This window comes from Eutrigla gurnardus (assembly GCF_963514095.1).
Source record: "Eutrigla gurnardus genome assembly, chromosome: 8".
In the NCBI taxonomy this organism is placed as follows: domain Eukaryota; kingdom Metazoa; phylum Chordata; class Actinopteri; order Perciformes; family Triglidae; genus Eutrigla; species Eutrigla gurnardus.
In genome coordinates, this window is record NC_139922.1 from 6,221,092 (window position 1) to 6,247,559 (window position 26,468).

Sequence of the window (26,468 nt, forward strand, 5' to 3'; positions counted from 1 at the left end):
ATATACATATATATATATATATATATATATATATATATATACATATATATATATATACATACATGGGGTCAAAATCTCACTAGAGACGTTCTGATGTCTTTTCATTTGAGAGTTCCTAAATCATTTCCCAATAATAACTCCCCCCACGTTGTTAGTGTATCAATTCACAATACATTATCCATATATGTGATTCTCCCACAGACTTTTGTTGAGACGTCCAGCATTGTTAACACTCAACCTAAATAAATAAATGTCATGCTGAATGACAGGGCAACACAGCTGAGCAAAATACTAATACCATGGTCTCTTAGGTTTTAGTATCTCATGCAATATGAGCTATGATATTACTTCAAATAATCTTTGGATCAATCATCTAATGTCTACGTCATAGTCATCCAGTGTGTTGAGTACAAGACATACTGTATATATATACTGTATAAGTATTGTGTATATGAGTGAAAACTAGTTGCTCTACAGCCAGTCCTTTAGTGTGAATCATTGCCACGCATCAAGTGAAAATCTTACATAGTAGGTTGAAACATTTGGTTATATAATCACTCTTAATGTTCTGCTCTGAAAATCATCATATCATCGGATATGGAAATAAAAGATATGAGGGGATGTATCAAGATCCTGAGGCATCACACGCATTTGTGGGCTAAATAATGAGGAGGAAACGAGATCAGCCGTCAGGGTCATCGGGGTTGGACCCTCAGTCCCGTCTCATCTCACGGCTGCTCAGCTGCTCCTGTCATCCATATTTGCAGCCTCAGTGGACAATTTCCTGAGCCGCAGGCCCTCTCAGTGCTCGCAACAACACATAGATCAAGTGAATTAATTCTGCTTTTATGGCAGCATTCTGGAGATCTAGGTCATGCAGTCATGGCTGTTTTTTTTTTTTTTTTTGGTCCCCTAAAGTCATGTCAACATACTCCTATCCTCCTGCACAATCTGACCTTGACCTTCCCAGGTGATTTTCCACAGTTCTGTGTGTGTGTGTGTCTGTGTGTGTGTGTGTGTGTGTGAGCCTGCTGTGACTTAGAGTGTGCCTGCAGGCGTCTGTGGACATGGATGTGTGAGTGTGTGTGTGTGTCTACATGTGTATGAGTGTTTTATTTGTAGGTAGCATCGGTAGAATGAGATGTGCTATGAAAAAGAATGAGCCGCTGTCTATACATAGGGCTTGCCTGCAGCTATGTGTGCATGAAACAGAAGAAAAGGAGATAGAGAGCACAGGAGTGGATGTGGGAGGGTGAGAGGCAGGGGGAGGATGACAGAGAAGGGAGGAGGGTGGGAGGGAGAGGAGAGGGGGGGAGGGAGGAGGCGGTGAGGGGACTGTGACGCAAGCTAATCGGCTCTGCTCGCTACTGATTGGCCACAGTGGCTGCCAGTCAGGAGAGCTGGGAGTCAGGCACTGCTAGGAGAGCAGATTATGAAGCGGAGCTCATCCAGCGGCAGTCTCCTTTCATTGTCTCAATGGCTGCACACGCATTCCTCCTCTGCTCCCTCGCCTTGCTGTCTGCCCTCAGCCGGCCTGGGCTCGCCTTCTCTGAGGACGAGTTTCTGCCGGGTCTTACCTATGAAGAAGTGCCTAAAATCCTGGACAGAAGGTAAATCCATCCTCTCTATGGCTGTGAACAGAGGAGGGGTGTAGAGGAGGAGGGGGAGGGGGGTATGGGGAGATGCATGCGGGGATGCTGGCATGCTGATGTGTTCTCTGAGGGTCTTGCTTTCTCTCCTCTGCCTCCCTTCCCGTCTCCCCCACTGCCACCTTGGTTGTATCACAAAGGGTGAACGCAGGCAGTGTTGGTGCAACAGAGAGAGAGAGAGAGCTGAGCTGCGAGGCTTTGTTTGTCTCGGTCTTGGGGACTGCATCAGACGCTGCTCATCGATCACGGATGGGGCTGTTGTCTCTGCACAGTAGTGTTGGTCTGGTAGAACAGAGCTAAATAAGGCTGGGGCAGTGGGCCTGCAGGAGAGAGGTAAGGAGAGAGGAGAGAAGAGGGGGAGCAGCACAGAGGGAAGGTAAACAAGGATGGGACAGGGAGGAGGAAAGGATGCATCAGGGACGGTCTATTGGGGTCTGTTTACTGATGCAGTCATTGAGAGAGAGAGGGAGGGAGGAAGAGAGAGAGGAAGAGTGGAGAAGGGAATTCTAGCCGGCCATGTCTGCATAACACACATGCAGTCCTGCAGGTCAAACCTGGATAAAATATTCAGAGCACAAACCTGGAGGCACTCACAACAGTGTCACAGGGACGGGACTGAGTCGGCAGGCAGGGCCTTCGCTAGCAGCAGCTCTCGTCTGCTTATAGAGACATCAAATCAATAACACTGTGCCAAAAAGGCTTTTGAAACTATGCCATGCACCATGGCTCACACAGTCCTCTATAGCGCAAATGCTTGAAACCATAATATGCTGCATTTTCTGACATAATGCTTTTTAACTATTGTTCATGACTTGCTGTTGGACAGAAAGAAGGCCAGTAATTCACTTGGAGAATGGAAGATTATTACTGCCATGCTTTCATTAATTGCACAAACAATCTTATCTCGACACATGTTTGCAAGTGCAGGGCAGATAACTTGGATTTAGAATTCAATATACGGAGACTCATGGGACTGCTCTTGTTCCAGCTCAATCTGTCGTTCACCAAACCCTGACAGATCCCTATCTTAACTTTTCACCGCAGTCTCTCCGACAGAGAACAGCAAAATTAATTTCTCCTGGGGTTTTCGAGCTTATTCCCCGGATCTAACTTTGTATGTAACTCTCCAACATTTGCAGTCTCCGGTCATAGAGCTCTGACAAACTCCAAGATGTGATTATATTGTAATCTTTTATGGGAAAGGCTATGTAGGGTGCATACCATAGGACAGAGATAAGGAAAGATGTGTGTGTTAGGATGCCCTACTGCCAGTAATGGGTTGCAGGGAGATAATGAAGAGAAAATGTCCCCTATGCCCCCTGTGGTATATTCAATTTGCGGAACTATGACAAATATGGAACTGGCCTATGATTGATAAGAGCTTTGCAAAGTTATTAAAAATACCAGCTAGAAATGAACCATTCACCATCATCCAAATACTTGCTTGGGAAGTATGTTAGAAGTACACTTTAAAAACAGTGATGTATTTCACTTTTCCCTGTTTAAAACAAAATTGCAGTTCAAAAGTGCAATCATCTCCATTGTAGCATCAATTCTTGAATAATTCAACCATTATATATTTCTGCTGAAAATAATCCAGAAGTGGATACTAAATTGTAATTTTTTCACTCTTCCGGACTGAGCCTATCAGTAACGCAGGCAAAGTTATAGAATGAGATGAAAACTACTGCAAGAAGAGATTTTGCAGCTGTAATTTATGATTGTTTGCAAAAGGAAAACAAACAAACAAACAAAAAAACTGTTGATGCTGTTGTAAGCTTTTTTCAGAGCAGAAATAATTAGATCTCACACAAAGCTGGTCACAGATTTTGTAATACTTTTAGCATGAACGTGTAAGGTTTTGCATTAACAAAGTTTTAAACAAGTCACGTGTATTAATTACATCAAAATCCCCATTCAATTACCAATGTGTTTAGTTCACCCGGCCCAGTAAATTTCTCAAACAATTACACAATTAGATATGACCCAATTGCTGGAGCCTGCTACAGCTCACTCAAATTACATTATATCATTCCCACCAACTCGTGAAAAATGGCCACTGATGCATTTATAAAGACTGAATGAGGTCAGCACAATTAGAACAGATCAGCACAAGATATGTGCATCTTTCCATACTCTCTCTAGCTGCCACTTAATTGTACATTTCTGAATATAAAACACTGAACAGGTAAAAGATGCTTCAGAGCCGTCTGTTACTGTTTGTTGATCTGCAGTGTAACACAACACAGTGTCAAGTTTATGAAATCTTCTTTAAAATTTAAAAGTTTAAAAGATGTATCCATCACAGTGTCAACATGTGCTTTAATGTATCTCAAAACTGTTAAACACTGACAAAGTGATCCTGATAGCCACAGATTAGAGGTCTAATTATTGGATTTCCAGTGGAAGATTGATCACTGATCCCCGTCACAGAAAGATTAAAAGGTTAAAAGACCACCGGCTAATTTTCATAATATCATAAGATCAAGTCAAAGGTGAATTATCTAGAGCAGAAATGTGTTTTGGATCCCCTGTTGGAACATGCATGACGTTAGACGTCCACACCAGCACCACGGTGTCTGATCTCAGAGGTGAGGGACATTTAGACAACTCTAACACTTGACCCAGGTCAAATCAAAGCTACAGTGAAACGGCAGCATGGCTGTGAGCGGCATTTTAGTCGACTCCTAAAGCTTAATCTGCACTAATAAATCTAATAATCTAATAATAGGCCAGCACCGGCACAGTGTCGGATTAAGAGACGTTTCCCTGTCGTGTCAGGGACACAATAGTTGACCCCAAACATTGAGTGCTTTCGAATGAATGAAATTAGAATACATTTGACATATATCCCCAACATAATAGTGAGATTAACATAACTTTGCAAACGTAGTTCACTCTGTAGACTACACTGGGAAATACTATCGTAGCTGGGGCTGAAATTTCATGGAGGCAAAATATAAGGAAATATGAGTAAAAGAACACGTCAATGATACTTTTAATACACATTACAATGGTTCGAGTCTGAGAAACCATATCTAATGGCTCAAGGTCCACATTTGATTGCTAGACATTACCTTATGTGTTCTTCTCATATTTTTAATGAAAATAGAAGTGGGCTAAACCAACCACACTTCACTCAACAATATCAGCAGTACTCCCCAGTACTGTTTCCCTGTAGTAGGATATAGAGGCTTGGATGGGCTGATCCTGGTTTACGGAGAGTCTCAGTGGCTCAGCACTCTGTGGTAGCAGAGGAGACGAGGATTTGTTTACAAGTTTGTGGAGCAGGCACCACACCTTCCCTCCGCTCAGCAGCAGACGCACACATGAGGGACGATAATCAGCTATCCATCTATGGACTTGAATAAGGATGTCCAGAGAACGTAGCGTATTGACCGAGATACCATCAGTAGCATAAATCATTCCCATTGTTGTTAATATTTAAAAGCCAGACACTTACTTATCTAAAAATAACTGTATCATAATGGACTAATGATCATCGTGGTGTAATCAATCTTGTAGTTTGGACATATGTTAAGTGGAAGTACATATTTGTACACTTGCATGCACACATATTCAGTGATACATGCAGTGGGAGCGAGGTGAGCCAAGGAGTGGCTCTGGCATGGCTTTGATTATATAAAGGCCCTGTTCAGCACCCAGGCACCGTGTGACAGGCTGAGCCAATGATGGGGCCGCAGCAGTCCTGGGTTGCTGACCTCGCGAAACTGGCACAGGAACAAACGGCTGGGCTTTAGTTAGCACTCACGCTCGCTCAGACTCCTCTGGCTCCTTCCAGCCAGCTGGGGCCTAGGTGCAGAGGAAGGAGTGCATATCCACTTGTGTTTGGGATGGGCTGGGGGCATATGCAGCTTGTTTACAATGGCACAAATAGTTGTTAATCCCTGTCTGTAGCTGTGCAGGGTTAACATGAATTCATAATCAGATATGACATTCAGATAACTGGGGAGATTTCTTTTAACTTCACGTTGTAAGGATTCAGTGCATGTCAGTGCAGGTGATAAGTGAGCAGCATCCAGGTTCCTCGGTGTCAGCCACAACTACAAGCTGCCAAAGGCATAGTGCTATTGGCAGCTCCTTCATACACAAACATGCTTACCCAGCATTCACCTGGGCAAATGTAAATATTTGGATTTACTATATAAGTTAACTGTCATATTGTTACAACATATCCTGGGAAGTCTCTGATTTAGCCTATCACCATGCAGAATATTAAGGAGCTCATATACAGGAAATTGCAGCATAGTCCCTCCCTGCTGATCACTTACTCACTCACATATTATCATTCAGTTATCTGTTCTGGACTGAAGATTAATTCAATTCGATTGCATTTATTGGAAAAAAATCCCACACAATTACTCTACAGCTGTGTGATAGCTGACCTGAAACAAAGTCAAACTCAAAGGCGTCCACTGAAGGAGTAGCCTGCACCTTCATTGTGAAGCCTGTGTATGAAGCCCTCTCATACACGCTGTGCTTTACTTTATCACTCAATTGACAATTACAAAATCGAATGTTCTAGCAGTACAAAAGTGATATTAGCATGAGCATCATATTGTTCTACTGGTAGATGCCCAATATAACCAATTAAATGAATACAGGTCAAAGAAACAAGCTCTTTTGGCAGGGGCATACCAGTTACACACATTTAACTAAATTACATTAAACTGCTCCATTTGTAATTAGCTAGATTACAATGGTCAATGGTCACATACCTGGATGGCTGTACATGCAGTTATGATTTTGGAAGTCAGTTCAGATGTATTAATTAGCACTTGAACTGTCCATAATGCTGCAGGCTCAGACATCATGCCTTAATCTCTTCATCTTGTTCAGGACCTGTGTCTCTCCATTTTTGGGCTCCAATGGACCTGGCCTGTGTTCACCACTAATCCAAATCCATCTGGCACTAAACTACACAATATTGTCCAGGTGGAAACTGCACCAGACGGGTAGATAACCACTCCAGGCTGCTGGAACTGATATGTCTGAGAACCTCAATACGTAACTTCCAGTGTGATCAGAAACACCAATTTCATCTGTTAGCCCAAGTCTGCTCACCTTGTTTTCACCTTTAATTACATGACCCTGTCCTAGACCAATACGTAATTTGAAAAAAAAAAACATGCATGCAAAAAAAACAACATGCATTGTGCATGCATGGAGATGCATAATCTCCATGCATGCACAATGCATCCATGGCATGAACAAGCCAACAACATGGCAATGTGGGACATCAGTGAAATGTCATAGATAAAGATCAATATGTCCTTGAAACTGGCCACAATCCAGTCCAACAGTTTGATATTTAGAGCATGAAATCAAAGTGAAAAATGCAAATGTTGTAAAATACATAGCCCCACCCTCCCCTTATTGTGACATGAAGAATTTCAGAAAACGTAATTTTAATTAGAACGTAATCTTCAATGAAGCCTGTTAATGTCACAAATTGGGATTAAAGGTACTTTTCCTCTCAAATCATAAAACAGTACCCTCTGGCTCTGGAAGTAAGAAGTAATGTAGAATAGATCGAGGTATTTGAGCAGTTGAATTGTCATTTCCAAACTCCTTTTGTTGCTAAATGTAGGATGGAATTGTTAGATCATGTAATTAGAGAAAACCAGTTCCATAAACAAAGTGTGAACAGTCCTTAATAACAGTAGTCAGAGCTGTAAACTGCCTTTTGTGTGTTATGTATTCAGGTCATCCTCAGTCTGTCTTGTGTATCTAATAAAAAAAAGGCCTTCCCTACAAGATCACAGCGTTACTATCCATATCAATCACAGATGAAGGTCTTCACAGATGTTGCTTTTGTTGTGTTGCAATTCATAAAGTCATCTGAAATAGTGACCAAAGCTGATGAACAGACGGAAGTAATGCCTGCAGTGACATGACACAAAGGTTTTCATGTCCAATCACGCACAGGTTTAAGGGTTTACCATTAACAAGTTCTGTATAATTGGCTATTGTGAGGAGATTAGCGAGCAGCCCAGATGTTCACTAACAATCGGCTAGGGAAGACTACACTATCAGAGCATTGGGTAGACCATCACAACAAACGAGACAAGTCATCGTCCTTCAGTAAGCCCATTGCTGCCATATGACGTCTTTGATTAGACAGTTAAAAGGATCAGGATTAACTTGGAGAAGTCCAAGGCTATACAGGGTTTAGTTAGACTCAGAGGAAGACAGCTAGGGCAAACACGTGAAGGAAAAGGAGATGGGTTGTCCCCGTCACTTGTGCACTATGTAGGTCAGTTCCACTTCAAAGGTCGGTCAATTAGCAATGGCAATATACCACACAGTATCACATTCCTGCAAAACCTTTATACGTCATATGTTTTGCAAAATGTGCAATTTAATATGTCTGTAAATCACAATGTTTTTTCATGATAGTCATTTTCATGCATAGTCAATACAACAATATACTTGTTCATGTATGGCAGTAAATTACCGGTATAGTATGTAATTTGGGTATGTGGCATTAAGGTTTAATTATAAGGTTTTTATGCTGTATCTAACAAAACAGACATTATTTAGTAGCACAGAATTACACTAATAATGTGTGTGTGAATAATCAATCAAACTGATTGTATATGTTTATAGCATTCCCTTTACAACATACAATATAAGATGTATAGCCTATATATTACCAGCCTGCAAAGCTGCTTTCGTCCCTGTGTTTGCTGCAGCTGCATCGATAGACAATGAACTTTCCTGTTGAAGGGAAAATGCTTAATAAGCATCTTGTACATTATGGAGCATTATCCCAAAAAAAGAAAGAAAAACCTTTCCCTGCATCTTGTGATCTCAAGACCTTGTTTTGTCTTCTGTCTTTTCCACAGCAAAGAGAACCCCAAACAAGCAACAAGAGTCACATCAAGTAAGTAACAAATCTGGTGTGACACAGGGCCTCATTCAATCAAACCTGCCATGTTAATGTGTTTGACGCTGATGTGTTGGATAGATAGTACTGACTAGCACATTTCAGCATTAAAGCTGGAGACATCTTTGCTATATAAACGGATTTTTGCTTGTGTGTGATCCACGCACCTCATTGACAATTCAGATGTGTTATATTTAGGCTCTGTGACAAAAAAGGCTGAAAAAAGAATGCAAACATTCCTTTAAAGGATGTGATTGCAAGCCCTATGTTGCTGAAACAAGATGAACACTATTTGTAAACACAGAACAATACTAGCGTAACTGTGAAATAAACTGCTGATGAGTCACTGCGATGACGCAAAGCAACTGGAAATAGATAGGAGCCTGAGCATCGAGGTGTACGCAGGATCTCTCCGTGCTTCTGCGTGTAAGTGTGTGAAATCAGGCTGAACTTTTATGGTTGTGGTGCAATCTGCATTGCAGTATGGCAATCAGCGTAATGTGTGTACTGATACTGAATCTTTCACGGTGCAGTAATGTGTGTATGTGTTTTCAGGTCAAGATGGTGGTTACGGCTTAGATAGTGAAGAGGTTATTTTGACGCCTGAAGATGAAAACCCACTCCGGAGAATACTGCAGGTACAGACACTCTCTCCCTTCTCCCCTCACTATCTCCACCATCAGCCCTGTCTCTTTTCCTGTGCACAGAACACAGAAACACACTGGGGCGCACGCAAACAAAACAGAGTATACTCACTCAGCCACATACTGTTTGACCTTGGATGAGGGAATAGTGTTGTCTCACATTCACCAGAGGTAAAACATCCGTGCCGCCTACACACATAGGACCATTCTGACTGAAAATACATTGCAACTGCTGTATCAGCTGATGCATCTATGCACCGATTCCTTGAGGTAACCTCTCCTAAACTACCGCATGTTGTACTGTAGCACTTCAAATGTATAATGCCACGCATTTCCAGGTATGATTCAAATACTTTACGTTACCAAACAAACAAAAAATAATCACTTCATAGCCACTGTGACTGCCACTTTATATAGTGTACAAAAGTGCTGGATTAGCCCAAATTCTCTCCAAAGAGATGTTGCTTTTGAACAAAGAGATTAAAAAACTAGAGGGGGCTGTTTATCTGCCCAATGCAGATATGCAGTCTCACTGCTAACACACTATCATATGCAAATTCAGAAAGCTCCAGTCGTCGAAGGAGAAGACAACGCTGCTCCATCCTCATTTGAGATTCAGTGGTGTTTGGAACATTAAACCTTTTATGGTCAGAATGACAAGCTTAAATTGCACTTTTAATAAAAAAATTAAAATATGTAGATCCTTAAAAAAGGATGTACAGATACCAAGCAAATTTGTTTTTCAATATATTAGCAAACAATAGCTACAAGGTGGTGATAGATCACACGTTGTAGAACAACAATCAGAGTGAAATGGCTGCTTATATTGAAGAGTCGGAGAAATCAATGAATGGACACTGTTGCTTTGTCCCTGTTCTGCATTAGGCTAAATTCCTATCAGTTTCTGGTTTACGCATGTTGGCCTTTCGAGGGCAACTTCCAGGTGATAAACAGCTTGATAAGTTTTGGTCTTTGTGTTGATAGATACTTTTATTCAAGGACGAGCAGGATCAGCAAAACCTTTAGGGCATACACCTTTTGTAGTCCACTTCCAGCCCGACAACTGGGGCACAGTTTATGAGTATGTGTCTGAATGAAAATCTGATCGCCCTCTCGAGGACAATCAAAGAATGTGAAACTACTTCTGCCCCAATTTGGTTGCCAGTTTACTGCAGTTTCTTTATTTGTCCCGTGCTTAATCCCTCTCTTTATATGTTTACAGCCTTTTAACTGGCATCAGCCAGGGATGTCTCACAGCAAGAGGAAGCTGCTCCAGTCTCTGATGGGGCCGTATGGTCCGTTAAGTGTGTCTTACAATGGGAAGACCTGTATTCTGTTCAAGGCAAAGCGCCTGGCAATCCGCTACAGGAACCATACCTTTATTGACCTGACTGAGAAGGTCTTCAACACCAACTCACCTGTGGACACTAAAGGCTCCATTTGCACCAAGGAGAAAGCTACGTAAGTCATGCTGTGGATAGGCAAGGTCTGAAGTCCAACATGTGTTCCGGGAATTTGTTGTGGTTTTTAGTGAATTGTTGCACTATTTACAAGACAGATGAGTAAAATATAACAAAACATATACAGCCAAGCATGGGTTTGATGCTTCTTCAATTCAATTCAATTTATATGACAAGTATTTGACAAGAGTAAATACTTATAGTCTACTTTTAATTTAATTTAAATTATCTAAGGAAATCAGAAAATACACTGTATTGGGAAGACATCAATAAGTTTAATATTCACTTTGGTCAGTTGAGAATTCCTCTGAGTTACTGTGTTAAATCAGACATTTCTTTATTTTTTGGTTTCATTTTACTGCAGGCTTTCCTTAAGGTTTGGTGATGTGGAGGACTTGCGAGGTCTAGTAATCAGGTAAAAAGCACATGCTTACATCTAATATTTGTATCTAAAACATTTAATTCATGCACAACATAACTTACAAGTGCAAACATGTACACTGTGCATGCATCTAACTGCACTGTTTCTTCCACCAGGCTTCAGATGTCAAACACTTTTTATGAAGCAGCTGGTCAAAATTGGTTCACACTAGACAGTGTTCACATCCACTACAACTGGACCCAGGAGGCCACGTTCAATGCCAGCGAGGTCTACGCTCCGGCTACTTCGTCTTACCATTGCCAACACGTCAGCAGCCTGCACAAATATGACACCCTGCTAGTGCCCAGCTCCCACACTGACACATCCGCTAACTGGCACATCACTTTCACTGATTTCCAGGTACACTATTGCACAAGGGGCGCAACCATTGTTGTGTAACTCTGCTAGTTATGTCTGCACATTGTTATGTGAACGTCTTCCCCACTGTTTCCTTCGTGGGTGCATGTGTCTGTATGTTTGCCAGCCATTTCCTTTTTTATTCCACCTGTTTGGCTGTCAGTCCGTCCGTTTGTTTATCGTCTTTTTGGTAGTATGTCAATCTGTCTGTACACAGTCTGTTTAGCCATCTGCTACTGTCTCAACCTGTCCATCTGCCCAGTGTCTATGTGACTGGTAAGCCCAGTAAGAGCCAGTTGTCCTCTTTAGTTTAGCCTAATCTCATCTTTCCGCCTTGTCTCTCTGCTCTTCCAGATCCAGGCCTTCAATGTACAGTCGGACAAGTTTGCGTCAGCCAGTGACTGTGCCACTTTCCTGACACCAGCCATCTTGATGGGCTTGGTGACATCTTTGATCCTGCTCCTCGTCTTAGCCTATGCCCTGCACATGGTGGTACACCTCAAGCACATCGACCGCTACGAGGAGCACAAAGCCACTGTGTATTTTCCCCGCAGTCCGGAAGCCGAGTTGCCAGACAAGAACAGCCTGTGAAGGAAAAAGGAGAGCTGGAGAACGACAGGGGGAGAGAAAAGCTGAGAAGCAAGGCCGAGGGGAGAGCAAGTGAATATGAGAGTGAAAAAGTATCCTCCACAGAATATTTGTTCAACAAAATGACAACTTTGCCTGTTCATATGAAAACCTTGTATGTCTTAACTACTTTAAGTAAATGCAGACCGTGGTTGGATACTTTTTCTTCTTATGTCATTGACCTGCATCGAAGCATCCACATTTTGAATAAGGCCTTTGGATGTTCAAGCCTCTCCCAGAGAGATAATTCATGATCCTGATGGCAAAGGTCAAGGACAGTCCTGGGGCCCTGAAGGGTAAGAGCATAAACAGGCCTTTACCCCAGTCAGCCATTAAAACCACAGACGGCTAGCAACTGTAGCTAATACAGCTAACATCAGATGCTGATTATATGTATGTATTACATGGCTCACAAGTGTCATATTACAAGCTTCCATCACACACATTGTCTTTCCAGCTTTCATTACAGTGTACTTTGTCTAATACCGCTGCAAGAAATATATACTTCAAACAGGCAGTTTTATTGCTGGAATAGCCGTATTAGCTGCGTGCCATAAAAGACGGGTCTATCCGGGCTAGCACAGTGTTTCCTAATAATAAGGATGACAGAGAGTCTTGCATGAGTTGCAGCTTAAAATAATCAAATATGGCACAAAGTAGAAGGAGCTTTAAAAGCTTTTGAGTGTAAGCGAAGAGAAATATTCGGAACCACTGGTCTAGCATCTGGCTGGAGGGGAATGGACCAGCACTGCTGGCCCTTCAGGGCCTCTGGAGTCTCTCACCCCACCCCTGAACAAGACTGCTGCTTGGGACTTAACTGTGAAATGGCCTTTTACAGATCAGCCAGACAAAGGGGGGTTCTACAAACTAGCACAACATTGGTTGGTTGCGAAAGCACTGACAACAAACTATTAAAGACTACACAAGGAACTATGCTGCACAAGACTGCCCATTGGAAGGGCATGGCAGGAAAGCGGGTCTTGCAATGACTTGACTCTCTGAGAGTCAAGCGTTTGGACAAGGGAGGACATGGTTCCTCCATCCACACCACTGGATTTGACTGCCAAAGTGAAGCTACAAAGGAGTTGCCATGAAATATGATGAGAGACGGAAAGAGACAATGTGAAAATGAGAGCTTACCATTACAGCTATGTACAAAACAAAAACACATACATGTACAGAAGCGTTACTCTGCGGAGGTCTTTTTTTATATACAATGTAATCATGAAATACTATTAGGTACAGGATGACTATGCTATTCCTCATAACCAAAAGGATATACAAAGCTGTAGATACATTAAGATCTCTATATGATCATAGCTGTTTACTATCTTCAAATATTGCACAACTAATATAAATAGATACAAACATTGTGCTATGAGGATTGGTGAAAGTATCAATGCATATGATTTCTCTCTCTTTTTTTCTTTTCTTTTTTTTTTTTTTTACAAAGTATTAACATAACATACTGTCGGTCTATTTGTTTTAAGCTGGGCCAGACAATGTAAGGCCCAGTTTCATCCAACTGTAAATTACAGTACAAATTCCTACCATAGAAGGACGATACTATGGAATGCCGTCCACCCACCAGGACTTATAGATGCCATTATTATGCCAGAAGCCACACTAGCAGCAGTAACAGCATCAGTAAAGTCATTATTACTGATAAAAACACTCAGCATGACAGTGAATAGATATCTTAACATTCAATATGGCAATTCTGTCAATCTGTAGCAGTGTGAAATGTGTTCTTTGGTCATTAATGTATCCTTCAAACTATGAAAAGAGCGGAGGCAGTTTGTCCAAGGACCAACTGATGTAGATTGAACAATAAATGATATTCAGAGGAAAAGATATTTTCCTTGTTTCCTTGTTTAAATGATGAATTGGGTTGTATTGCATACAGGATCCCTGCAATAGACCTGTCCAGGGTGTACCCCGCCTTCGCCTAATGTCAGCTGGGATCCTGCCCCCCCACGACCCTGAAGCTATAGACGATGGATGGATGGATGGATGCATACAGGATCACATAACTGTATTTTGCTATGTTTTTCCGTTTGGTAATGAAACAAATCTATTTCAATTGCATGATGCAGGCCTATTTCCCAATATGTTGATCATGTTGTTAATTGTTACTTAACCCACAGTTCTCCAACCGAGTGTCCAGGTATTATGCCAGCTAGGTCTTCCCTCCTAAGTGCCATCTGCTCTTCCCTCTCACATTCACTCGGACCTAAAATGTCATTACAGTTTATCTGTTGGCACTTGTCCAATCAAATACGTTGATGCATACTTCATAGGCTATAACCATCTGCAATGCAATCTCAAAAAACAGAGACATGATAACATCCCTCTTCCGCTGGTTATAGGCCTAATGCTGTCATTGAAGGGCTGTATTTAAGATTATTTTAACAATATTTTATTTTCATATTTTATTATCAAGGAGTTGAGTTTAAATTACTTTAAATTAAGTTAATTAAATATGTCATATAATGTTTAAAGTAAAAAAGTAATAACTACCCTACTAATATGTTTGTTATACTACCAACACATAAAGAACAATGACTGAAATGTTAATCATCAAATATTATTTTCAGCTGCAAGTTTGGATTCATTTCAAAATCAAAACTAGTTGGACCGAGTAAAATTAAAAATAAGACCACGCCAAAGTCATGAGTGGATTTTGAACACCCAATCAATTGTCATTTTGTGAATAAATGCTTGTGTTCTACAGCGACATCTAGTGGCTACAACTGGTCCTAGCAAGTAGTACTCATGATACCTGGTAACCACTAACATGTTTTACTCATATGATACTATGATACATACTTTTTCGGTAATGAAATTCAGAATTGCATTACATTCATTCTTGCTGGGGTTTGTTTGTTTGCTGACTCACTAGGAGTTGGATCCAAGATTGACGTAATTTTTTTCTCAACGTTCAGTTGACAGAGGACGGAAGTGAGCAGAGGTGGCAAAAAAGATAAACTATGGGTAAGTTAACCCCTAGTTGTCTTAGTATCCTCTTAGTTTCTGGTATGAATCAACTGAGCTTTGTAGAAAATGTAAAGAAGTACGAACCCCATGACGTCACTGTGAGAACAGGACAGTGCTTTCTTGCTAACGTTAGCCCAATTTGTGATCTCAGTAGCCTTCACTCTTATGAGCTTTCGATATGCAAACCATTGGGGCATGTTTATGTTGTATTTTTAAAGAGGTATGGTAACCTCTCTCTTTGCCTCATTATATAGTAAGAGCCAGAAACATCTTGTATCAGTAGAAATAGCCACAGCTACTACTGGTGAAACATTACACCTTGAGGCAATTGCATGACGTCACTTGCTACCACTACAACTATGCCTTTAGGCGCTCGCTGGAAAAAGTCCACAGGACACTGCACACAACAACTTTATTGTGGTACGATGGTAAACTGACAAGGGCCCATCCATTTCACAGCATAACTGTTTCACCTGGGTCCATTTCAGTAGGGCTATGCAAGACCTACTCTATCTTACAACCAATACTGACTTTCACACTGACAATATCTGGTTTACCAACAAGCTCTTTAGAAAACACGTCCACTACCAAATATCCTCGATAAGTGTATTATGTCACTAAGACCCCAAATGGCTGACAAGGGTTGAATGGGAACATGAGACAAGTGTTTCTCATACCATTTCTCAGTTTGTAGGGCATCCTCAATCTGACCCACTGCAGCATCTTCACCAACACCAACCACTAATACAGCATGGTTAGCTTCAATCTTTTCTTCTCTGCACCATTAAAGCATCTCTGACTGGAACTTCAAATACAATTGAGCCTCCATGGCATAAATCACAATTTTCTCAATGCTATGTCCAAACAATTTAGCAGGGACAAACAAAAATAATTAACAAAGAATTAAGCGTACTAATCCTCAAAATTATCCCAGGGATGCCTCCATTTTCTGTAGCGCCACCATGTTGAGGTGATGGGCATGTCACTTTAAATTAACTAAACTCTCTGAGGCAGTTCTTAATATGTATTTATGTGCAAGAGAGTGGAGCGGGTTCTACTTTAAACTCCTCAAACGAATAAAATGATGGCGTAGTCGGAAAAACCCAGTTAATAAAGCACCAGAAACACAACCTGTACAGGTGCATGGGAGGCCGAGCATTTTTAGTACCCTCTACGGTTAAAAAGTGACTGGTTTTGTGTTAATAACTAGCTAACTAACCCCTCTAGACCAGAGGTCTAGAGGGGCCAGGAGCCCCAACACATTTGTGGCATGTGAGCAAGAATGATTACTGTGTGACACCGTCATATTAATGAAGTATCCTTAAATGAAAGATAAAGTTAATAGTTCCTAAAGGTTATTAAAATCACATATGATGTTAATGTAAAGTGTGTATGAAAAGATACGTACTAATATTGCCTTTGGTCTATGTTAACTTTCCTGTGTATGTAAGGTGGTGGGTCTGTCCATTTAAATGGTTGTTGGAGGTGCGCGTCTGGCTAAGGGCGGCCCCGGTGACTGACAAGGAAGAGTGCGTGAGATACCGTGGAGAAGTGGCGCCAGCATTCAAAAGCTGCCGCTAACTTTAATTGTAAAAAAAATCCTTAGAATCGCGTCTGTTCGAGTGTTTGTGGACATTATTCTACGCGGCGCATGCTCTTTGGATGGTGAAAGCAAGGAGCGACGTTCATCCAAAGCCTTTCTGGATTACCTTTTTTCCTGCGATACCGGTGAGACCCAACCTTTTTGTTACTTTTTTGTGTTGGGTATACCCGGCCGGGTGCGATCGCTTGTCTTTTTGCCTTTTTTTTGGTCATTTTTGCTGGACTATATTCTTTCGTTGTGGATCATCCTTGAGAATTAGGCGGCACCGTCTTCATTATCGGATCAAAGACTGTTGCGCACGTTCGGGTTGCTCGGTAGAGCTGGACTGTTATGTTATTTGTGTGGACTGAGAAAAGGATGGGGAAATGTATAGGTTTTGTGTTTAATTTTGATCATTTTTGGTTGATTAATACATAGCGCAATGCACGCGTAATGAAGTATGTTTGTGGCTTCCATTTATTGTACAACTTGCCTCTGCATAAGGTGGAGCTTTATTTATACTCTGCGCTTAATTCCCTACTTCAAGTACCCCCTTGTGTGGTTATTGTCAACACTGAGCTTAAAGTGAAAAGGCAAATTGTGACAACTGAACGGGCCTACCTGAAGCCCAAGCCTTTGCGTGAAGTCATTACCCCAATAAGTCAAATAGCAATGGTTATATTATCTACTCATGGTATGGTGCAAGGCCCGCTCTTAATGGGTCCCCTGATCAAACTTAGTAGGTGATATGTCTTAATAGGCCCCCAATAGGTTATGATGTCTGAATGGGGCCCCTCAGAAAAATATCACAGGATATGTGATTTGTGATATACTGTATCTAAAAAGGCCTCTAAATTATGAAACTCTGCTTATGGTTATGATGTCTATGTGGAGCCCTGAATGTATGTTACACACATGTAATCAACTTAACTTTGAATCCAAAATATAGGCCTTTAAAGTAGGTTTATGGTTTGGAAGCAGCAAAACCCAATGCTACATCTGTACGCTAGTGCAGGCCCTGCAAGTGTGGAGGCTATGCATCTGAACGAATATAGGTATTGCCATTCTCCAGCTGGCCATCCCCAAATGCACCAGAATACGGGAAATCACATCGACCAAATTCAGAATCTTCTGGGAGAGAACCCCCAGACCCCCCTCCCCCACTTGCACTCACTTTGGCACAAATAAGATGGGGTCTTATGCATTTGTTCTTTCTTTTAATGAAATAAAACCTTTGACTATAGCTCCACAATATGAATTTTATTCTTCATAATGCACCATTTTGGAAATTTTTTCAAGTCTGGAATGTAGATCAGGGAGAATTTAGTGATGATAAAGCATGGAAATAGTGGAAATAACTTAGTGTTATGCTCAGTGATGGCAAACAATTAAATATTAAGACTGCTGGCCATTATTTTCCTGAAAACCACAAATTAACCCCTTATCCCCGATGAAAGAGACCCGCCTGTGACAAGCAACTTGCAGCATGAGCAAGGCTGCAGGCCAAACCCTATTCTGACACCAATGGAGATTAGGGGTGTCAACGTTTACAATTTTTTCTACAAGTCTACATAGAGCTTCTAACCAACGTGTCCCCGGTTACACGTTTAAATGTATGATCTCTTTCTGTCGCAGTTGCGCCATACATTATAACCACTAGAGGGTTCTGTTTCCATTCAACCGCCTCATAATCCCATTAAATCAAAGCCATTGTAAGTGGTTGCGCATGGATCCTGTTACTATAAGCCATCTTTGTCTGGCATAATTTACACTCAACTGTATTTTCAGTTTGTTCAAAAAACTGCCACACAGTGCTGCGCTTGCTTTTTTCGCCGCCATCGCGTCCCCGAGTCAACTTGAAGTCACGCGACACTGGCTGTGGCCGCAGGATTTTTTCAGTGTAACATTGTGCCCCATCATGTATGCCAGGGCTATTCGATTAGTTTTGAATGAGGGCCGGTTGACTGCCCGATTCGGCCCGATTGCCTGTTGTACATAATACTACACACACATGGCTTGATGTTGTTTTGAAGGAGCATCGTCTGCATATATTTCTAGTCAACACTCGACCTGCATCAGCGCACGTGAATACGAGCGGATCTGTGCGAGCAGGCAGCGCAGCGGATTTTGGACGGAGACACAGCCGCATTTTTATTAGATTATACCCCTGTTGGGTACCATTCCAACATATAATTTGTTGTGTCAGTGTGCCAGATATCTAGTGCTCGCCAATACAACCTTGACCAAAAGGACCATGACAAATGTATGTCACTGCTTCCACAATTTCATGGAAAATAGTTAAAGAAACTATCCAAGAAATTGTCAAGTTTGTATTGGTGAGCACTGCTTCCATATGAATTTCACAAAAACGTCACCATGTTCTTCTGAGGGTCATTCCGTGTCATTTCATCAAATTTCTGAAAATCTTCCCACCTGACCATCACAGAATTTCTTGAAAAAATTCTAGTGCAAAGACACTTGTTAATAGGAAAAATCCAAAATATTGTCTTTCTACTGTCAATAGTTTTCTCATGAAACATCATTGAATGAAGGGTAGTTTAGACGTTTTTTGGCATCATACGCTTAAAGCTGTATTCTACGATTTGAAAGGTTTGAAAAAAACACCCCCCCACACACACACACACCCCTCCCCTCTGTGCTCCTCCGAGCTCGTATCGTTCTCCCCTCGCAGCCTCCCACCTCCCTCTTATTTTACGAAAATAGTTCACTGAAATGTGTTTCTGCAAAGCTATACAGTTGTTGAATCTGTCTTTACTTTAGATCGACAACGCTCAGTTTGAAAGATAATCGAGAGTTTGCGGGCAGCGGCGCCATCTCTGGAAACTCATCGCTCCGCACCGGCATGCACAGCTTCTTACAAAGACAATGAATGGGAACATTCCCTCCGCTATGAACTCAGGCAGGACGCCGTTTAGTTTCCCGGTGTGTCCGGGACTTCCACAACATGTACAAAGCAGTAATAGTGTTTATTAGGGCCAAGAATGATGACACATTATCGGTGTAAATGCAGCGGGTGCTGGTCGGATTTCTCTCTCACCCCGACCTGCAGTAGGCTATGTCCCCGATCCCAAACTGCTCGGCGATCTCTCGCCACAATCCCCCCCGCTCCTCCCCACTGACGCTGCAGCCTCAGCCAAAATCACGTGAGAGCCCTGCTACATACCTGAACTGCTCAGGGCAACAAGCGTCTTGTCTGCTTGCAGTTTCAAACGCAGAAGTGAGTCGGGACGAGACATGAGCAGGAGCAGGAGAGTGAGAGAGGATTGGATTGGAACATTTAGCCAATAGTAGCCATGCGGATCGGATGGCTACTATAAATCGTAGACTCCATCTTTAAAAGCCATTTTTAAACAGCAATATCCGGAAAACTATCTCACCTGTGGCCTTCAAAATGTCTACAGTGTATATCTAATAATAATAATAATAATAATAATAAATTTATTTTGTATAGCGCTTTTCAAAGGATCTCAAAGACACTTTACATATACGGTTAAAGATCAATACATTTAAAACAAGTACTATTAAACACAGGGAGGCTACAAGTGAGTGCATTAAAACAAGCAGGCTATTCTTAAGAGATAAGTTAAAAAGATGTACTGTGAAGTTATAAAACGGTTAAAAACAAGTAATATAAAGTTATAAAACGGTTTAAAAGCAGGCACATTTAAAAACAAGTTTGTGATGCAATACAGGTTACTATCTGTTACTAAGAGCCTCCAGACATAGAATATCAGGGGTGTAGCTCAATGATAACCTAGTATGGTAGGTACTTAAAATGTGGCTTGTCTAAATGAAGTAGCACATTTGAAGAGTGGCTGAGCTCCCATTTTTGCAGATAAAAGACTTCTATGACTTTATCTATCAACATTCTACAAAATATGGTTTCTCTCAGATGATTAGTTTCACAGATATTAAGGCTCAAAAATGGAAGTAAACACATCTTTGCCCAACTTCAGAGTCATATTCCAAAAAACTGACAAGTATCAGGTCCAAACGTACTTTTTTTGAAAGATCATATTCTTGTTAAAATCATATTAAAAAATCGGGAGGGTGTTTTGCCTCAATTTGTCACAGTGATTTTTTTCAATATTGGTGGTTGTTTTGTGGCCGGTTTTGGTACTGCATGTCCTAACAGCCTACTAGTAAACATCACAGGAGGGCAATTCAATTGTGTTTTTTACCATTTACCAAAGACTTACATGTGACTAAATGCTACTGATAAATTTAGCCTCACAAAAACATTAAAATGTAGCACGTTGTAGTTACAGAGGCAATAAATCCTTGAATGTGAGTTAAACGTGCTGAAAGCAGCTTTTAATGTCTTAAACCATGAACAAACATATGATAGCATAATATTGAAGACTGTACATTTTGTCATACTTTAAGTATACATTACACAACCAAATCAAATAATCATCTTAATTTGAGTTTCAGAGCAAGATGAAGATGTACTGATTCAGTTCATGCACCCACATGACCCTGCCAAGAGTTTCTACTGGCCAAGAAGAGAAGACATGTGCAATGTCCCACTGCAGCATAGAATTGCAAGGATTGACGTTCCCTCTACAGAAACTGGGCGCATGTAAAAAAAAATATGAGCACAACAGAGCAGAGATGTACATTAGACAATTTGTAAAGTGACTGCCAAATTAATGAATGTGACGAAGGAATTGGATCTAAAAGATGAAAAATGTGTGATCCCTCATAGTGAGCATAGAGACAAACTGTTATTCAATATCAAACTTTAGAGACTTTTCTACTGTAATGTAAAATCTTTATGCTCAAATTAAGATTATTATTTGATTTGGTTGTGTAATCTGTGTGTATGTATATACTTAAAGTATGACAAAATGTACAGTCTTCAATATTATGCTATGTTTGTTCATGGTTTAAGACTTTAAAAGCTGCTTTCAGCATGTTCAACTCACATTCAAGGACTTATTGCCTCTATAACTACAACTGTGCTACATTTGAATGTTTTCGTAAGGCTAAATTTATCAGTAGCATTTAGTCACATGTAAGTCTTGGGTAAATGGTAAAAAACACAATTCAATTGCCCTCCTGTGATGTTTACTGGTAGGCTATTAGGACATGCAGTACCAAAACAGGCCACAAAACCCCACCAATATCAGGATTTTAAAAAATTACTGCGACAAATTGAGGCAAAACACCCTCCCGATTTTTTAATATGATTTTAACAAGAATATGATCTTTCAAAAAAAGTAAGTTTGGACCTGATACTTGTTGTCAGTTTTTTGGAATATGACTCTGAAGTTGGGCAAAGATGTGTTTACTTCCATTTTTGAGCCTTAAAGGAATAGTTCGGAATTTTGGACATAAGACCTATTTTCCAAGTGAGCCGGTGTGTTTGAGACGTCTGGAGACGTTTTCAAGAAATTTCATTCAGTTCTTCTAGTTGCCGAGTTCGCTTATGCTATGATTAGCGCAAGTCAACGTCAACAGTTTGGCACTGTGAAGTGGGCAAGACTGTTTTTAATGCCTGTCTAGCTAAGAACCGTTGACTTGTGAAATATCTGTGAATATCTGTGAAAATAATCAATGCATTCTGGCAGCGTTGCAGCGAATGTCGAGAGTATGGAGGACTAAACATGACTTACTGTAGCGGTTAATGTAGCGGTTAATGTAGTGCCACTAGGTGGCGCCTCCTTTTGTTTAGTGGATAATGTAACCTGTACCCAGAAGAAGAGCAGGTGTACTTCCGCTCCTCCATGCGTAAAGATGCCGCCAGCGGAGCGAAGACCACTTTTTATTTTACTTAATTTGTGATGTGGTGGTGTAGGATCCTCGGCCTGTTTTTGCCAGTGCATGTATGATCTGTATAGTGGAATAAAAGTATTGCGGAAATCCCACATGTTGCCTGCCGTGTCTTTGAGCTAACCGGAGCTACCGCCATTGAAAGCGGACCATAACCTTCCCCTTCACCTCCCACATTACACACTGCAGCTGCAGAAATACACTGACAGGACAAATGTGTGTCAATCATAGACTGTATGGTGTCAATAGTCATCATGATGTCTGACATACCTTGAAATGTAAGACGTTTTTCCCCTAAACCTGCTGCAGCAAGTCTGTCTTTGGCGTTTTGGTTGGGGACTAAGTCCGCGTTTTTGTCCACAAGACAGCAGAATGAATGTGTGTAGGAATAAAGTTGGGCGGGCCCAGCAACGGGTCGCCGTCTTGCTGTCCTTGTCCCTCCCGTGTATGGCCCAAACAGTCTTTAAACCTCGGCTAGGATCAAGTGAAGAGGACATGCTCAATGTTAGAAAATAATATAAAGAGATTGCAGGGGAAATATGTTGGCTAATGTTAGCATCGCACACTATAGAAATGTGATCTGTTAAAGCTAATGCACAGCGCCACTGAATAAATCACTCATCACTGGCGATGGTAGTTTTGTCCACAGATGGGATTTAGAATCAAAAACTGTTCCCTGTAGAAACCTACCATCCACTGGGTGTCTGGGTGTCATGCTGTGTGACGGCGGAGGTGGTGAACTTGGCGCATTAGCGGTCCTCGGTGCTGTACAGAAAATAACAAAGCAGTGAAAATCATATGGGTGCCAATTTCAATTATTATTAAGCTCAACAACTGCCGTTTCTAGCTATACCTGTTACAGGCCTAAACAGAAGAAACTCACAGTTTTCAAGCTGGTCAGCCACATCCCGCAGCAGGTCTGCCAGTGGCCTCCCGGTCGAGGCCATTACGCTTACTGGAGCTGGTTTGCAAAGTTACAGGGAGCAAGGCTTGGGATCGGGAATCATTTGCTTTTGTCTGGCCCTCCGATTTGACCAATCATGCTGTTGACTGAGGTTAGGACCTCCTACCTCATTAACATATGGACACAGAAATACAGAAATAAATAAATGTAGGTGAACAGAAATGTAGAAATAAATATAAAGCATTTATTTATTTTGTTATTCATTCTTTTATTTATTTATTCCTGTATTTATTTATACATTTATTTATTCATTTATGCATTTATTTATTTATTCCTGTATTTATTTATACATTTATTCATGCATTTATTTATTCATTCATTTATTTCAGCATTTATTTATTCATTTATTTATTTATTTATTTATACTTAAGTCATGTTTAGTCCTCCATACAAGAGACGGCGCGTGAGTTGGCCGCTCCTCATTTGCATAAAGTTGAAGTCAAATCTACTTTATGCTAATCAGAGGCGCCGGGCTCGACTCGCCGCCTCGGGAACGCTCGCGAACGCTCGCGAAAATCTTCTAAACTGAATGTTGTCGATCTAAAATAAAGACAGATTCAGCAACTGCATAGCTTATTTCTCGCTTAAAATGTTTTCAGAAACACCTTTCGGTGAACTATTTTCGTAAAATAAGAGAAAGTTTCCAAACGAGCCGCCATGTTGGTCTGCGTGAACTCCGGAGCAGACAGGACAGCGGTGAAAGTGATCGTCCAATCAGGTGCTGCGATGAAGTGTGCGCGTGATTGTATGAAGGAGAGCGCCTGTCAATCATCCTCTAGTGGCAGCCCACCAAGCGTGCAGTACTGGGAAGCGGCGCGTCCACTCGTGTTTAAAATCGCCCCAGTGGACACGCACCTTGTGCCAAGTTGAGCGAGCGTAAAGACAAAGGTGAGCGCGCTCAGAAGGTACAGATTGAGAGCGCGCGTGCAGCGGTCTGCAGCGCAGCGAGCAAGAGTTTGAGAGAGGGCATGAGTAAAACTGAGTGAGAGTAATATATTTTTGCCTGCTCAAATGACATTATGTTTTGCTCGCGTATCATTTCTCTTCAAAATATAATTTCTGTGCTCGCAAAATATATTTTTTTGCGCTCAAAATCTCACATTGCTCCTTAGGGTTGGGCATCGAGATCCGGTTCCAAATAGGAACCGGATCCTAACCTCCGGTTCCGGAACCGTTAAGAAGCTGTTGGAATTGCGATTCTTTTTTTTTTTGGTTCTTCAACGTCCGCACTAGTTTGTTTGTTTTACTCCGCCAGGCGTGCGGAGACTCCGCGATAGAATGATCAGTAACGAGTTGTCTAACGCGCTACTATTGCCAAACCAGTAGTCAGATTAAAGTTACTTATCTAAATACAAGGTGCGTTACTATTTTTGTCGGTAAAAAAAAAGAAAAAGAAAAAGCTTTCTTCTTGCGTCTCGGGGGTGACGTGTATGTTAGCCGACACCTTCACTGACGGTCGCGTGTAGTCAGCTTTACCGGCAGAAACGTAAACAATGGAGGGGGAGAGATACGCATTTTCCAGCTGGAAATACAAGCATTATTTCGGCTTCATCTCAGCAAAAGATGGCAACATAAAGGTTCGTTGTACACTCTGTGTTAACAACAGTGTGTTGTCTACTTTCAAGAATACAACGTCAAACTTGAAAAAACCTTTAGAGTCACAGCATGGCACAACCACATTAAAAGAGCAGGTCCCGCCCGCTGACGGTGAAAAGGCGCAGCGTGTGAATAAACAAGACGAGTTCTCGATTTCACGGAGCTCCTGCTAACTCAGTCTGTGCTGAAATGCGAGCGGAGTCTCTCTTGAGTGTTTAGTGGAGAAATGTCTCGCTGCTTGCTGGCCCCGCCCCCTCCCTTCGTCATCACGCCGCTCATACTTGAGGACTGTGTTCATCCTTTCCATAAAAAACACTCCTTGCTGCTCTAATGCCGGTTCAATATTCATAAAATGTTCATTAATGATGTTACTGCCATTACAATATGCAAACAATTATTTAAGTTAAGTGAAGTCAAGAGTACTACTTTTCAAAGTAACTGTGGCAACACTGGACCTGTTGACCTGCACCTCAAAGAATCGGAATCGAGAATCGTTTAGAACAGGAATCGAAACAGAGGATCGGAATCGGGATCGGGATCGGAATCGGTAAAATCCAAACAATGCCCAACCCTATTGCTCCTTCATAAATGTGGCACAAATATAATGCCATAGCAGCGAGGATTGTTGTGGTCGCGCGTCTTGCGGAGGCGCTCCTAATGTAAATGATTATTGATTTATGAATGAATTGATTTGGCATATTGATTTTTTTCCTGCCTGTACAATGATAGGGAAAACACTGCGGCGAATATCGCTAGTATAAATATTTTTTTTTAGTTAGTTAGTTTAGGCGGCAGCCAGGGCCGTAACCAGGGTTATGAAACTAGTGAGGTACAAAACCATGCGAGCACTTATTTTTATTTTTAAGAATATTTATTTTTTAGCAAAATAAATAGTGTTTTAAACTGTGCAATTATACAAATACACAATCAGATAATGTTGTTGACTGGATTTTTAATAACTTTTGACACTGACATATACTGTATATATTGACCTTTTGGAAGGCCTGGCTGGATCCTGTCTCCAGAGGGTTCAACTCACTGAAAGTACATAAAAAGGACAGACAGGCAGACAGAATTATGATCAGTTAATGCAAATGTGACAAATGCTTTTTTTCATCTCAATTTTAACCAGGTAAGCATTTGAGAACAAATTATTATTTACGAAGGCTGTCTAATCTTCAGCCTGTCTAGCCTCTACCTGGTCTTTGGACTACACTTAACCAACTCCTTTCTTCATAGCCTAAATCCAACCAAAGCACCGAGCAAAGACATTTTTATTCTCCCCCGTGCTGTCAGCAGAAGCGGCGGCTGCAGCAGTAACAGCAGTGTTTCGGAATGGAGAGCTGTCCCCCACATTACACTAGCTAACGTTAGCTAGTGAGATGAGATGACGATGAGATGAGATAAACTTTATTGTCCCCCGAGTTGAAATTTGTCTTGGGCAAGTAGCCTACATGCAGCTGCT

The 26,468-nt window shown here is 41.3% G+C and overlaps 1 protein-coding gene across 1 annotated transcript; it reads left to right on the top strand.

Annotated features, from left to right (window-relative positions):
* Positions 1-1,385: 1,385 nt before the first annotated feature.
* On the top strand, positions 1,386-13,920 carry LOC311017565 (V-type proton ATPase subunit S1-like). Its single transcript, XM_084015995.1, has 7 exons — positions 1,386-1,610; positions 8,519-8,556; positions 9,115-9,197; positions 10,426-10,664; positions 11,028-11,078; positions 11,201-11,444; positions 11,796-13,920. Exons 1-7 carry the CDS (start codon positions 1,477-1,479, stop codon positions 12,030-12,032), a joined length of 1,026 nt encoding a protein of 341 aa, XP_083872121.1. The 5' UTR covers positions 1,386-1,476; the 3' UTR covers positions 12,033-13,920.
* The last annotated feature ends 12,548 nt before the right edge of the window (positions 13,921-26,468 follow it).

What these genes read in the sequence shown, in the direction of transcription:
- LOC311017565 (XM_084015995.1), top strand. Translation starts at nt 1,477, where the DNA reads ATGGCTGCACACGCATTCCTCCTCTGCTCCCTCGCCTTGCTGTCTGCC. An exon ending in AGCAACAAGAGTCACATCAA is followed by an intron (nt 8,557 to 9,114) that starts GTAAGTAACAAA and finishes ATGTGTTTTCAG; the next exon opens with GTCAAGATGGTGGTTACGGC. An exon ending in TTGCGAGGTCTAGTAATCAG is followed by an intron (nt 11,079 to 11,200) that starts GTAAAAAGCACA and finishes TTCTTCCACCAG; the next exon opens with GCTTCAGATGTCAAACACTT.